Raw genomic sequence first — 12,867 nt, 5'->3', positions numbered from 1 at the left:
TAGCAACAGGCTTCAAGTCAGGCCAAAAAAAGACACCCCGATTATTTGCAGGGGCTGCGACTCTACACAGTTTGTTTAAGTAAAGGTGAACTTGCTCCAGTCTGTTTTGTATCACAAGCAAATTGAACAGGAGTTTGTGCTAAATCCTACAGTTCCAGACTGATAGAAAACCTAATAACACACAATAACAATAGTTCACACTTTTGGAAACAGACAGATGTCAGAGTTGCTTAATCACACCTCAAATTCTCCCTTACTAACTGTCCACAGCTTACAGAAATTTTCTGACCACATCAGTGCATCGTGATTCTGAGAAGCAGGCAGATGACACACAGGGAGAGGTGTGACTCAAACAAAGATCAGATTTGAACATGATATGGTCATGACCAATATTACAGGAACCACAGCTGCATACTTTACCACCAGGCCATCAGCTGGAATGCTAGCAAGGCGTGAAAGCATATACACGGAGTGAAGCTAACGGTTAGCTGTAGACTAGCTTAGGGGGGTTTGACTTTCTTGTTTCAGCTTGAATGAGATGTAAGAATGTTCCCTGGTCACACAAGGGGAACAAACTATGGCACGCTGGAAAACAACAGTCCGCCCAACAGATGATATGGGCGGAACGCTGTCACGATTGTGTGATTGTGTGTGTGTGTGTGTGTGTGTGTGTGTTTGTGTGTGTGTGTTTGTATAGAAGCTGAAACCAAGAAGCATTGCCATTTATCTTGTTATATTTGTAATATAATTGTAATAAGCTTTCATAACCGCTTTAGTCTTTGATTTTTTTATCTTAGGCTGATTTTGGTGTAACCTTAGTAATAAGCCTTTCATTATACTGTTTGTTTTGTGTGCCTCGCATACCTTTAGATATTCTTGAGCATCATAGTACACAAATAATTGTTGGTGCTGAGATAACATTGAAGACTTAAATAAAAGCTTACAAATAATGTGGTCTGGCTGGTGTAAGTATGGTGTTAACCATTTAAGTAGCAGTACTTTATTATTAGTTTATTTCCTGATATGTAACTTCCAACTTAAAAAAGTATTATGAACTTCACCTGCAGCGTTTCCCCTATATTCATTCTGCAGCGGCGCACCACCATAATCATAATATTTCACATACATTTCTGTGTAATTTCCCTCAGAAGTTGCATTTACTGACAACTTGAATAAAGTTACCAAACTACATTTCTCTTGCCATGAGTTTCCCTCAACAGTGTAAAAATGAGACTGTTGATGGACTACCGAGATATACACAAGCGCACACGCGCCCTACCCAAATAGGGCAGTAAATCTCCAGTTAGATGCCTGTGCAGGCAGTCCCCACAGGCACAGTTTCACAACTGGGAGCAACCAAGTTGGAACTATATACGAGCTGACACTCCCAAGCAGCCAGCACCACTCACTGTAGACAGGACCACATGGCCAGCCAATAAGACTAGTCAGTTACTTGACCACATACTAATCGCTCAAGACAGAGCTCCATATTTACGCCAAAAGAGCTCAAGTGGAGAGGGGATTTTTTTTTTTATATAGTTTAATGCAATAGAGTTCATCGCCAACGTCACATAAATGCAGTATTACTTCTGAGATGCAAAGGCATATGCATCCTCCACAGATGTCAGGAGACTATTTCAGGAGCATTTCAAAGAGGCAAATGACCTCAGAATACAGATAATTCTGGCACTCTGTTAAGCAGTGAATGGGGCAGTACTCACAGGTAGAGAGATACAATCTTGGAAGCAGCCTGTCCTAAATCTGGTATGGAGGTCAGCTGATTGTGGTCCAGGCGCCTGAAAGTGACAAACACACATAGTAGTGGGTTAGAGAACAAAACTGTGCCCTGAAGAAAAACATTGCACGAGAATATGTTGTTATGAGATTAGAGGACTTAACAGAGCCATTTTACCAAGTAGTAGACACTACCAAAATTAAAGAATTAGGAGCACAGGAAAAAAAATGAAGTAGTCTTACTGGTAAAAATAAACCTTCAATGTAAGTTTAAAAATAGCTGCACAAAACTAAATCTACACCCAATATTTGTGAAGTTGTACCTGTAATTTCTATACAAAATGTACATGCTAGCTGAGATGCCACAGTGTTGTCTGGGCTATGTTACACGCTCCATCACATGAGGCTAAAGTCAGTCAAACTTAATATGAATCAAAAGATTTCAAACACGACTTGTCACGTCTGCCGCAGCGGAGGTGTAGCAAGTCATCCTTTAAAAACCAAAAATAACATGGGAGTAAAACAGATGTCGAAGAGCGTATGACTGGCCGGCCGGCCTGCCAAAGATGTCACCACTGTGTGTATCAACAGTTAGCTTGTGTATGTGTGTGTATGTGTCTTGTGTACTGGCGCTGAGTGACACAGAGCTAAGCCCTCTCCTCACCATATAAAATATTTACAAGGCCAGCGTTGGCCACAGTATCGGGTGGTGGAGGGGAGGCTTAATATAGAAAACCACCACTTTATTCACAATTGGACTTAGTTCAAGGAAACGCATACGAGGATGCTACTAGGAAGTAGAGTGGCAACCATGGACGTTAGTCAGAATTTAGTCATGAATACAAATGTATCGCAACATGGATTCAAATTTTTAAAAAAATAAGCTAGAGTATAACATTTTAAACACGCACAAGAAAGAAAAAAAGAGACTCTTAACAGGGCCATACACACACCTAGGGAAGTCCATTAGAAAGTGTTCAGGTAGTCACTGTTGATTGCCTCATTATAAATCATGTGTATGTGTGAGGATATTCTGTCAATAGAGTTGGGCCGCTGTAAACATTTCCAACAAGATCCTTAAAGGTGCTCTAAGCGATGTCACGCGTTTTTTGTCACATACAGCAAACATCTCCTCACTATCCGCTAGCTGCCTGTCCCCTGAACACACTAAAAAAACGCGGTCTCTGTAGACAGCCCAGGCTCCACAATTGGCAACAAAAACAAACTGCACCACGAACCATAACAAACAGTGTTCCAGCCAATAAGGATTTGGGGGTGGGGGTTGGGGGGTTAGTGCACGGAAGGGAGGGGGAGGGGACCATAGACAGTATATAAACTGGACCAACAGATCCCGTTGCTCTGGACGGAGACCAGTGAAGGATATTAGAAGCACTTTTCCGGTGAGGGCTGAGCATTACTGAGCAGCCTCCAACTGAGAGAGACGACGTAAATGTGACGTGAGCAACCTGTCTGAAAGTTGTAAGTCTTCTGGTAACTGTGCCAAGAGAAATCTCAATCATTCCCCATCTTGCAGAGACGGAGGGCATAGGTATTTGTAAGGAGATAACATGGGCCCAGGCTAATTATTGCTAACTAAAATGCTAGTTAACATTAGTAATTAAACCTAAACAGCTCATGTAAGTTGAAATTGCCTGCAAGCTTCTCCTGTACTATACGGTAATTTCTCTACTTTGCGACAGTAAGTCGCTTGGTTATGACACAATCTATTTTTATAAAAGCGTCTGCTACGGAGCCATAACGTGAGATACAAGGTAATGGAGCCTTTTATACATTGTTGTGTTTCTTTAGAACTAAACAATGGACAATTAGAGTCTTTAAATGCTTCAGATGTAAAGTTATTCGCTGTCAAAGTGGCGCCAAAATGAATGGCAGTCAATGGAATGCTAACGGGAAGGGGATCGCTTTGTAGCATCAAAATGGCGCCATAGGAGGTTCAAGTTCTGAAGCGAAGCTTACCCCCTCGGAGGGGACGGGATGAGGAGGAGGGAGGGGCGAGCTAGCCTCCGTTTTGTTTGACAATACTTTGAACGTCAACAAGAAGTGACATCACCCAACATCGTTCAGGGCACCTTTTCCAGTTAGATTGAATGAAGCTTCATTACACTGAAGGTAACAGTACTGTGCTGACATAGTCTACTTTTTAATTTGCTGGTTTGCCATAAATCACACTTTTTTAAGCTCGTACACCGTAGGTAAAACCAAAAAATCAGTCAGTGACTACTTACAGCTCTTTCAAGTTGGGAAGGTTCTCAAAAGCTTCAACATTGATGTCGGTCAACTTGTTGTGGCCAAGATTCCTGGAAAAAGAAAAGAAGATGTAAATTTAGAAAAAAGTAGTTTGAATCGTTATATATAACAGCACACAAGGGAGAACAATTACAAATCTAAATATCAGCAGTGCAACAATATTTTTCATAGCTTTTATTGTCATAGGCATGTTTCAGCAGTTCAAATAACGATCCTGATCAATCACAACAATTATTTCTCCCAACAGCCTCATCCGTCCATATTAAGTATGCCTGAAAACATTGCAGTACATCCATTCAGCTGGCCTTCAAGGAGGGCCAGATCAATACTATCGATACAGAGTGTGTCTTACTCTCCTGGCTCACTTTCCAAACACAACCCACAGGCCATTCATCTGCAACAGTCAATTTGCACTTTAGGCTAACAGTGTATTTAATAGCTGGCAGGCACTTGACTTTTACAGAGGCTTATTACAGAGTGATTTGTCCAGTGATATAGCGTTACCACCGACAGAGAGTGAGCGAGAAGGAGGGGTTATGTGTGTGCAACTAACACACATCTGCATTTCAGATTTAGCTTTCGACGCCATATGAATCAACTTTATTTCACGCATGAAGAAGTGCTATCGCTGTCACACACACCTTCTGCCTGGCTGGCATGCAGCCTGCCTGTTGGCAGAGGGGAGGCTGCAGTGAGAGTGCCGTTTGTGTTTTTGTGGTGGGGTTAGGCCAGGCCAGACCAGACAAAGAAAGCCCACAGCTCCGTGCCGCCTGCCTCCCGCCCCTCCATCCCTCCATCCCTCTGTCCAGACGTGAGAGACAGCCCAGGAATGTTTCACAAGCCTGCCGAGAGATGGCTGCTTGTTCCCAGACACTGGGGACACTTTCACCTGATGCAACACATTCCTCACCCTCTTGTCCCATCGTTGGCCTTAAAAGACCGTTGTGGGGGGTTTAGGGGCTGAACTCTGAGGCTGTTCATTTTAGAGAAAGTAGGAATGGATATTAAGAAAGCAAATTTGAGGAGGCTGGGTCAACACCACAGCAAAGACTGATTGTCTGACATCATACACCCTCCACTTTTTAATACTATTTATGCCTATCAATCTCAATCTCACTTGACAGATTTCCCTTCCTTGTCTTCTGTGCTTGATTGCAGATAATGACAGTCTCCCTCCCCAAATCTTTCTCCCGCCCCGTGTGTGTGTGTGTGTGTGTGTGACGAGATAATAGCAGAGCATGTGTCTGCCCTCCAGACACAGGCCTGACAGGGAGGTGTGCATGTGCGTCTATGTTATGATCATTTACTGGGGCACCTCCCATCACGGCCCAGATAACTAAATTGTCGTCCCCTGCAACAGGAGGCAATTACCTTGTAAGTGAAAAATCACAGCTTTTCTATGGCCCGCCTCTGCCTGAAGATACATATATTCACACACACACACATGCACGCCACACACACACACACACACACATACACACACACACACAGCTCAGACAAGATTAACTTGGGAGAGCGCTGTCATCTGGAAGAACAATCAGTAGTTTTTATCAACCTGCTTCTGGCACAAAACCAGTCAAGAGATTTTACTAGTAGTGAACCTTGCATTACAGGCAAATAAAGATTTATCCAGGACACCACCTTCAAATAGCTTCTTTCTTCTTTTTATTTGCATTTTAAGGTGGAGGAAATAGACAAAACAGAACAAAGGGATGACTACGGAAAAAAAAGCAAGTCACGTCTGAGAGCCAAACCTGCCGTACTGGTGCTAAAGGCCACAGCAACAAACAAAACTGGTCCTTTGTGTGAGCATGCAACACCATCGATGACTGAGAAAGAGGCACTCTTCCTCAGTCATCGATGGTGTTTACGCAACTGAGTCTTTTTCTCTCCCTCTCCATCTCAGCCAGATATGTTTTCTTGCCTATCAGATAAGGTAAGTATCACAGTATTTTCACACCTACTGTATGGAGTTGGTGATAATGCCGGTTTCCCTTCCTACACCCCTGTGGAAGGAGGGTATGGGGGAGGGACTCCAGTGCTATGTGTGGTTAATGCTTTCCAGAAAGTAACCTTCCAATCATGCTGTTTCTGGAAGAAGCCTTGAAGTCATTAGAGTTTTTGACTTTGAAAGATGTTGAGACCAACATCAGCAGAAACAAACATACTGAGAAGAATGAGAATCTTCCAAATAACTTGTCAAGCTATACAGTGGGTGCAGAGAACAAACCAGCGATGGCACAACAACCTTTATGATTCAACCAGCCGGAAAAGGATATAGTTAAGATGGGAACAGTCGCTGTGATTAGCCACGGCAAACACCACAAAGCAGTTTGGCTAAATGCTTCAAACACAGCATTCCATTGTATGGTACAACTAGTTTGTACAAAGGGGCAGGACTGTTTGACATTAGTCAGCAGGATCAAAATCAAAAGATCTCTTTGCCAGGTACTTAACCAAAGAAAGTGTGTGATAATTCAAGGCTGCGTGTTGAGCCAAATACTTACTTTCTCACTGAACACAAGCTGTTCTGACTGCTGCACTGCAGCCATGTGAGAATTTTGTATGTTCATTTGAAAATCTTAGATTAGATTATTCACGGTCTAAAAAGACAATTAAACAGAGTAATCAAAAATTAACGATCATGTTATTACTCTTGCACTAACAGTTGTGTAACAAGTCATTTATCATCAATCATCAATCATTCAAAAAATCATTACTAACCACAGAAACATTCTATGACTATTCTGGCGGCATACTCCAGCCTCCATTCAGCACAGAGTTCTTCAGAAGTCAGCATATTCAAGTAAAAACTGCTTATATTACAAATATTCACAAATATATATATGAAATAAGATTTAGCCTACAGTCTGTTCTAAACCACACTAGTCAACACTTCAGCTGTGTTCCTGTTGGCCATCACTGAGCACAACGGTGACCATAACCTCTTTTGTGTCAGCAGAAGTGGAGTGACAGGAAACAAGAGGGCAGCTGGAAAGAGGGCTGGTCTGAAATAAATAGGTGTAGTAATACACTCCCACTTTCCAACCCCACCTAGCCACCACAACCCAAACACCCCCCCACCACACACACACACACACACACACACACACACACAAAAAAAAAAAAAAAAAAAAAAAAAAAAAAAAAAAAACAATAACACTGTGAACACAGAGGAAAAAGCTTTGTGTGGGCCAGGCAGAAATGTAAAACGCAAGGCTGCAGCACAATAATACCACAAAAAAGACAAATGGTAAAGTCAGTCTAACAAATGCTACTAGTGTGACCCTAGTAACGTTTGAAGGGCATTTATCTTAGGCTTAACAAAAATCAATCAACTGACAATCAGCCAACTACTGGAAGGATACATAATCAATCTGAATCATTAGCTCTAATCTGAGCCTGCCTGAGAAAAAAAAAGGATTTAAAAGACGACTCATAAAAGGCTCGCCTGACTCAGCAACTGTCTGAGGATGAAAAGTAGTGCTCAGCGCCTGCAATAGACCGTCATTGCTGGACCATGTAGCTGATCTGACATATAAAACTCATAAAAAAGCTTTAAAAAATAGCTGTTATGGTGTGCTGTGGGAGTACAGGAAAGCTGGGAGTACAGGAGTGATGTCATAGCATATGACACTATGCTTGTAAGTCAGCACACACACTGTGTGTGGGAGAGAGGAGATATGGTGTGTGTGTGTGTGTGTGTGTGTGTGTGTGTGTGTGTGTGTGTGTGTGTGTGTGTGTGTGTGTGTGTGTGTGTGTGTGTGTGTGTGCGTGTGTGGGGATTTGCACATACATAGATACTTCATCATTATCTTTACCATTTCTACCATAGATAAAAACAGTGTGAACTTTGCTCGCTGAAAGTGTGAAGTGATGTCAGTGATGAGCCTTCTGTAGACTATCTGGGAGACAAAGGCCCTTTAATGTGGTCGATTTCAGAGCATCATAAAACTAGTCAAATAATAACCTGAGTGTCAGAGGGCCACACACACACACGCACACACACACACACACACACACACACACACACACACACACACAACACACACACACACACACACACACACACACACACACACACACACACACACACACACGGCACTCTTCCTGTCATTAAGGGCCAGTTTATAGCTGGGCAACTGCAGTGAGAGTGTACACAAAGCCAACACCAGCTCCAGGCCAGCATTTTACGCACCATTCAAACAAGGGAAGCAAACTGGCAGAACAATATCTTATCAACTTTGACAAGGTTAAAAGCATAAGCTGACGAACAAGATTTGCAATAATAAAAAATGATAAATGTGAGCTGAAATCTCCCCCCCCACACACACACACACACAATTCAACAAAAAAAGTTTCCCCAGCCTTTGAAATCAGTGAGGCTAGCAGTGTGACTCAGTTTCTGAAGTTTTCCGATGCAGGAAGGCGGGCCACATCTTGGGGCCATGTGCACCGCCATTCTTCACGCTGCTGGTTTGGGGCTGATGCAGTGGAAGGAGCGAGGCACTCCAAACAAACAGGGAGAAGGTTGGGGAAAGGTTCTGCTCAAGCCCAAGGCACTGCATGAACCCGTGGCCGGGCCCAACGACGCCAACCTGGACACTCCAGATGAGAAGCACAGTAACACTTATGCTGTCCACACTGCATACATGCATGTGCGCACATTGTCTACACACACAAACACACACACAGAGTCATACTCCTGCATTTAAAACTGGACTCTGGCATGATAACAATGTAATTTGTTACAAATAGCGCCAGACTACTTCATTATGAGTAAAAGGAAATGAGGGTCCCTAATTAATCTAAAAGGATAACATAAATACTGTACAACTCTTTAGTGGGGCTATTGTTTTAGTACTGTGCAGACAGCTGACCTTATGTTCTCAACTTCAAAGCAAAGAAAAAGACAGGATCATTAGTCAATTTGTTCCCTTCTTATTGTTTATTATATTAGCAGAGCAAAATTCAGCAATAATTACACTCCAGCCAGTGGTGAAATAAGTGTCTAAATAGTGGACTCTAAGTAGGCTACATGTAAATATGTGGGTGTCTAGACAGTGGAGCTCTGATTCTCCTTTCCTTTCTACAGTATCAGAAAGTACAGAGACAAAAAAATGTTTGGCCCAACTTAGCGCTCACAGCCCCACTCTTTTTTTCGAAGGACCGCCTGTTTTCTGGGGAGAAGCTTGCACAGTACCTCTCCCTCTCTGTCCAAGTCACGCTTTTTTTTTCTAACATCTTCTCCAGATTTCCAAACGCTTACCAGATGTAGAAAATCCACAGATGATTCATCGATCAAGCCCACTTTGTAGACACCGACTTCGGGGGAGAGGGAAAGGTGGAAAAAAAAAACTTGGCACCCTAATGTGTCTTCACAAAAAGGCCATCTATTCTGCTGACTGGATTCCTGTAGAATGACTTGTGGCAGCAGCTGTTTGATTGTCATTAAAGCCAGTGCGAGGCCATGAGCTCACTCCATATCTCCATGTTAATGTCAGACTTTATCTGTTGTTACTAGAGTAGGGGCTCAACCTTAGCTGTTCCTTCCTAATTTGTTCACAGCTAATGTTTTGCATGAATCATCTCAATCGGTTGGAGGATCGTTTACAATAAAACAAATTAGATTGCCGCTAGCTTTAAAACTTCCATATAAGAACTCCCTGTACTTTTACTATCCAGCTTAACACCAAACACACTGATAAAGGAGGAAAAAGTGAAGAGCAGTTGATAAAAATCTGTGCCAATGATAATATCATCCTAAACCCTTCCAAGCGCTCGAGTTTGACTTTAAAATATGCACAAGAGGACATGCGAGTCACAAGGTTAGGAAAACAGTGACAATAAACAAACTTGGTATAATCACTCCCAATACCACACGATTACAAGGCTGCATAGCGAGAAATGCCCTAGAAGCCACAAGGGGCTCGGCTGCTGCATCTCTGCCCCAACTGCTGAAATGTTCACCTGTTTAAGCAACAGAAGAAGTATTTCTGCACTCAGTTTAGTGTTCATACATTAGTCCTTCTATCAAGTTCAAGTGTACCAACAGTAGAAATGGCCATGATAGAAATACTGTTCCAAGGGCAAGCATAGTCCTACTGTGGCAAATTATTTGTGCACGTTTATTAATAGTAATCAAGTAAAACAGTACCGAAAAAAGTTGTGTCTGATAATATGTGACATTCAAGCAGACAGACCTGTAATATTTCATTTCCTTTGGGTTTTCTCAGTGTGTTGCAACATGTGTGACAGTGGTTGAGGTTTCTGACCACTGACAGGACTTTCACCAACTAGTGGAACCAGCTCAAAGGCAGCAGCAGCAGACCGTGACATTGACAAAACAGTTCCATGCAGTGGGTGGAAAATGTCCACCCACCTCCCCTCATATTTCCCCAGGCCAGGTGATCTGTAGTGACCCCGCCCCCCCCTCCCTCTGCCGACCAGTCCACAACCAGCCAGCTGAGCTCCCAGCCCCTGTCAGGAAACAACCAACACAAACCCATTTCCTAAGGGCAGAAGGCAAAACCAACTGTTGGGGGTTGTGTTTACCAATAAGGGTGTACTGTGAGGTTTAGGGCTACAGCTTGGGGCTGAGTCGCGGAAGAACGCTTGGTGTACACCATGCATTATGGCCAGCACGTTGGGAAACTTGGGAAACCACTTTTGAAATGCTGGGTTACAAAGTGGACCATTCAAGATCAGCCTTCTTCTTGCTTTTCACCAGAAAGCTGCAAGCTGGTGATGCAAGGACTCTACCTTAATGAATGAAAATAAAGACAAACCCCATAAAAAAAAAAGCTTTCTGTAACAATCAAAAAGAAAAAAGATTTTACAATCTTACATGAGAGAAAATGGAAACACACTGGCAAACAGACACTGTGTATCTGCTTTATCTCTATCCAACCACAGTAATCTCCGCCAGCAAAATTAGTAATGTTCATGCTTTTATTTACTTGCAAAATCCCATTACGCCAGTGGCACTGTGGGCAAAATGCTTTTTATGCACATTACCCTGCCTGCAAATAAGATAAGGCACCACTCCTAAGAGGGAATATGTGACTGTGTGAGAGCAAACTTGCTTTGAATGTTATTAATGTATTCATCAATCACAAACAATGGACAGACATCTGAGACTGGTGGTCAGTTTGTTAAATGTTAGAAGCACTGATGTAAAACAGCAAAGGATATGTCTGACAAACAAATGAGTGACTGCACAGGCTTAAAGCCCCTATATCACAGACGTAACTTTGCAACTTTTGACCTACTCGTCCCTCTCATACATACCTGTCTCATGTAATAGATGTGCCAAGTAATTTTCTGTTCCGATATTTCCATGTCCACAGAATATGTGAGCAAAATCATTTTCCACCTGCACAAAAGTCCTAAATGCTGTGCAATGCTCCTACATGCGGAGATACGAGGACTCTCCTTAAGAACTATTCCTCTGCTGTATGAATGCAGGTCCTGAGGTACTACTGCTGTGTTCATTACTGTAATCCCAATTTAAGAGCCTGTTTAAAGATAATTGCAGTAAATACATGACAGTGCAATCCTTCTTCACCCACACAAAAGGGTGGGAAATCATTTCTTTTTCTAACTGGATTTATCTTTTCTCCTTGAACTTGAGCAAAGCAGAACATAGAGGACGTTAAACGCCTGTAAGTAGTTGTACAAAGCATGCGTATGTAAAACTAATTGGGGTTTTTTCTTGTTGATTAACAACTGTAGTCACGCGTGTTTCAGATGCTTGTTTACCAGTCAAATCCTACAGGTGTTTAGGGTTACTGAGATTTTTCTTTTGAGCCTTACACTGGCATTATGTAGAAGAGAGAGGAAGGAAAGCTGGCCTAGGTCACTTGTGCTTACTGACACACACCAATACTTTCCTCTCTATCACCACTGCTGGTGCTGCTGCTCCCTCCCTGGGGTAAACATAACACAGACAGTCGATTTCACTTGGCTCAGATGTCTCAAGGTAGAGACGGACAACAACAGCATTTGTTTAAGACCACGGCATCGTGCAAACTGAAACTGCTCTATTGACAGGATAAAGCTATGATTCTTGCACTGTACTATAACTCTTGCTACATCTACTTGTCATTTCGTACCAGTTTTCCCTTTAGTCTGAGAATAACATACACCCACTGGCAGCACAAACAATCCTGTGCAAAGGAAGCACTCAGAAACTAGAATAACTTTCAACCCACAACACAAAAAGTAATTTCATTCACTCAAGCGGACAGGACTTGGCTTACGGTACCTTATAATGGGATCACACTAGGCCACAAGTGAAATTGTCCATACTTGTCTCTTTTGGTTTACAGTAATCATCTGCTAATCCGGCTCATTTACAGACCCCGGAGGAACAGAGCTGGTTCCCTTTGAGTTACCTGCCAACATCATGCAACTATCTCAAGTAGTGTGGCAATATGCAACCTAGGTGTTTTAAAAGATTATAAAGTCATAAAGATATCCCTCTGAAAAACAACAAGATTGCGGGTCCTTAAATCTTGACCGATAAGGTTCAGCCGAGATAACAGAAATAGACTCGGATCGAGACAGGGCTCACACAGGACCCTATCTTTACAGGACCAAAAAGGTTTAGAGCAGCTGTTTCAGATGGGACAATTGTCCCAACGTAGTTGTCCATTGTCCACAAGGACAGGAGGAGCAGTGTGTGCCTGCGTACTTGCATGATAAAGCACTTGAATTTGGCTAAGTGGTGCTTCAGGGCAAGGAGGCTACCCGGGCACAAGTGCCATTATTCATGTTTTTAGAGTACTTTTTAAAAGTTGCATTCCTTACTTCCCAGGGGAAGATAAACTGCCCAACATAGGAACCTGGGAGCCAGAGAAGTCT

The 12,867-nt window shown here is 42.6% G+C and overlaps 1 protein-coding gene across 1 annotated transcript in view; it reads right to left on the bottom strand.

Annotated features, from left to right (window-relative positions):
* lrig1 (leucine-rich repeats and immunoglobulin-like domains 1) overlaps window positions 1–12,867 on the bottom strand; it is a 38,413-nt gene that overhangs the window by 23,007 nt on the left and 2,539 nt on the right. The window contains exons 2-3 of the mRNA XM_039798187.1: window positions 3,981–4,052; window positions 1,722–1,796 (exon numbers count right to left, since the gene is read on the bottom strand). Coding sequence (XP_039654121.1) covers window positions 1,722–1,796; window positions 3,981–4,052 — 147 coding nt within the window. The remainder of the gene's footprint in view (window positions 1–1,721; window positions 1,797–3,980; window positions 4,053–12,867) is intronic.

The sequence above is a fragment of the Perca fluviatilis genome, chromosome 4 (assembly GCF_010015445.1).
Source record: "Perca fluviatilis chromosome 4, GENO_Pfluv_1.0, whole genome shotgun sequence".
Lineage (NCBI taxonomy): Eukaryota > Metazoa > Chordata > Actinopteri > Perciformes > Percidae > Perca > Perca fluviatilis.
Note: the sequence above shows the minus strand (reverse complement) of the source record. Positions and strands in the feature narration are given on the sequence as shown.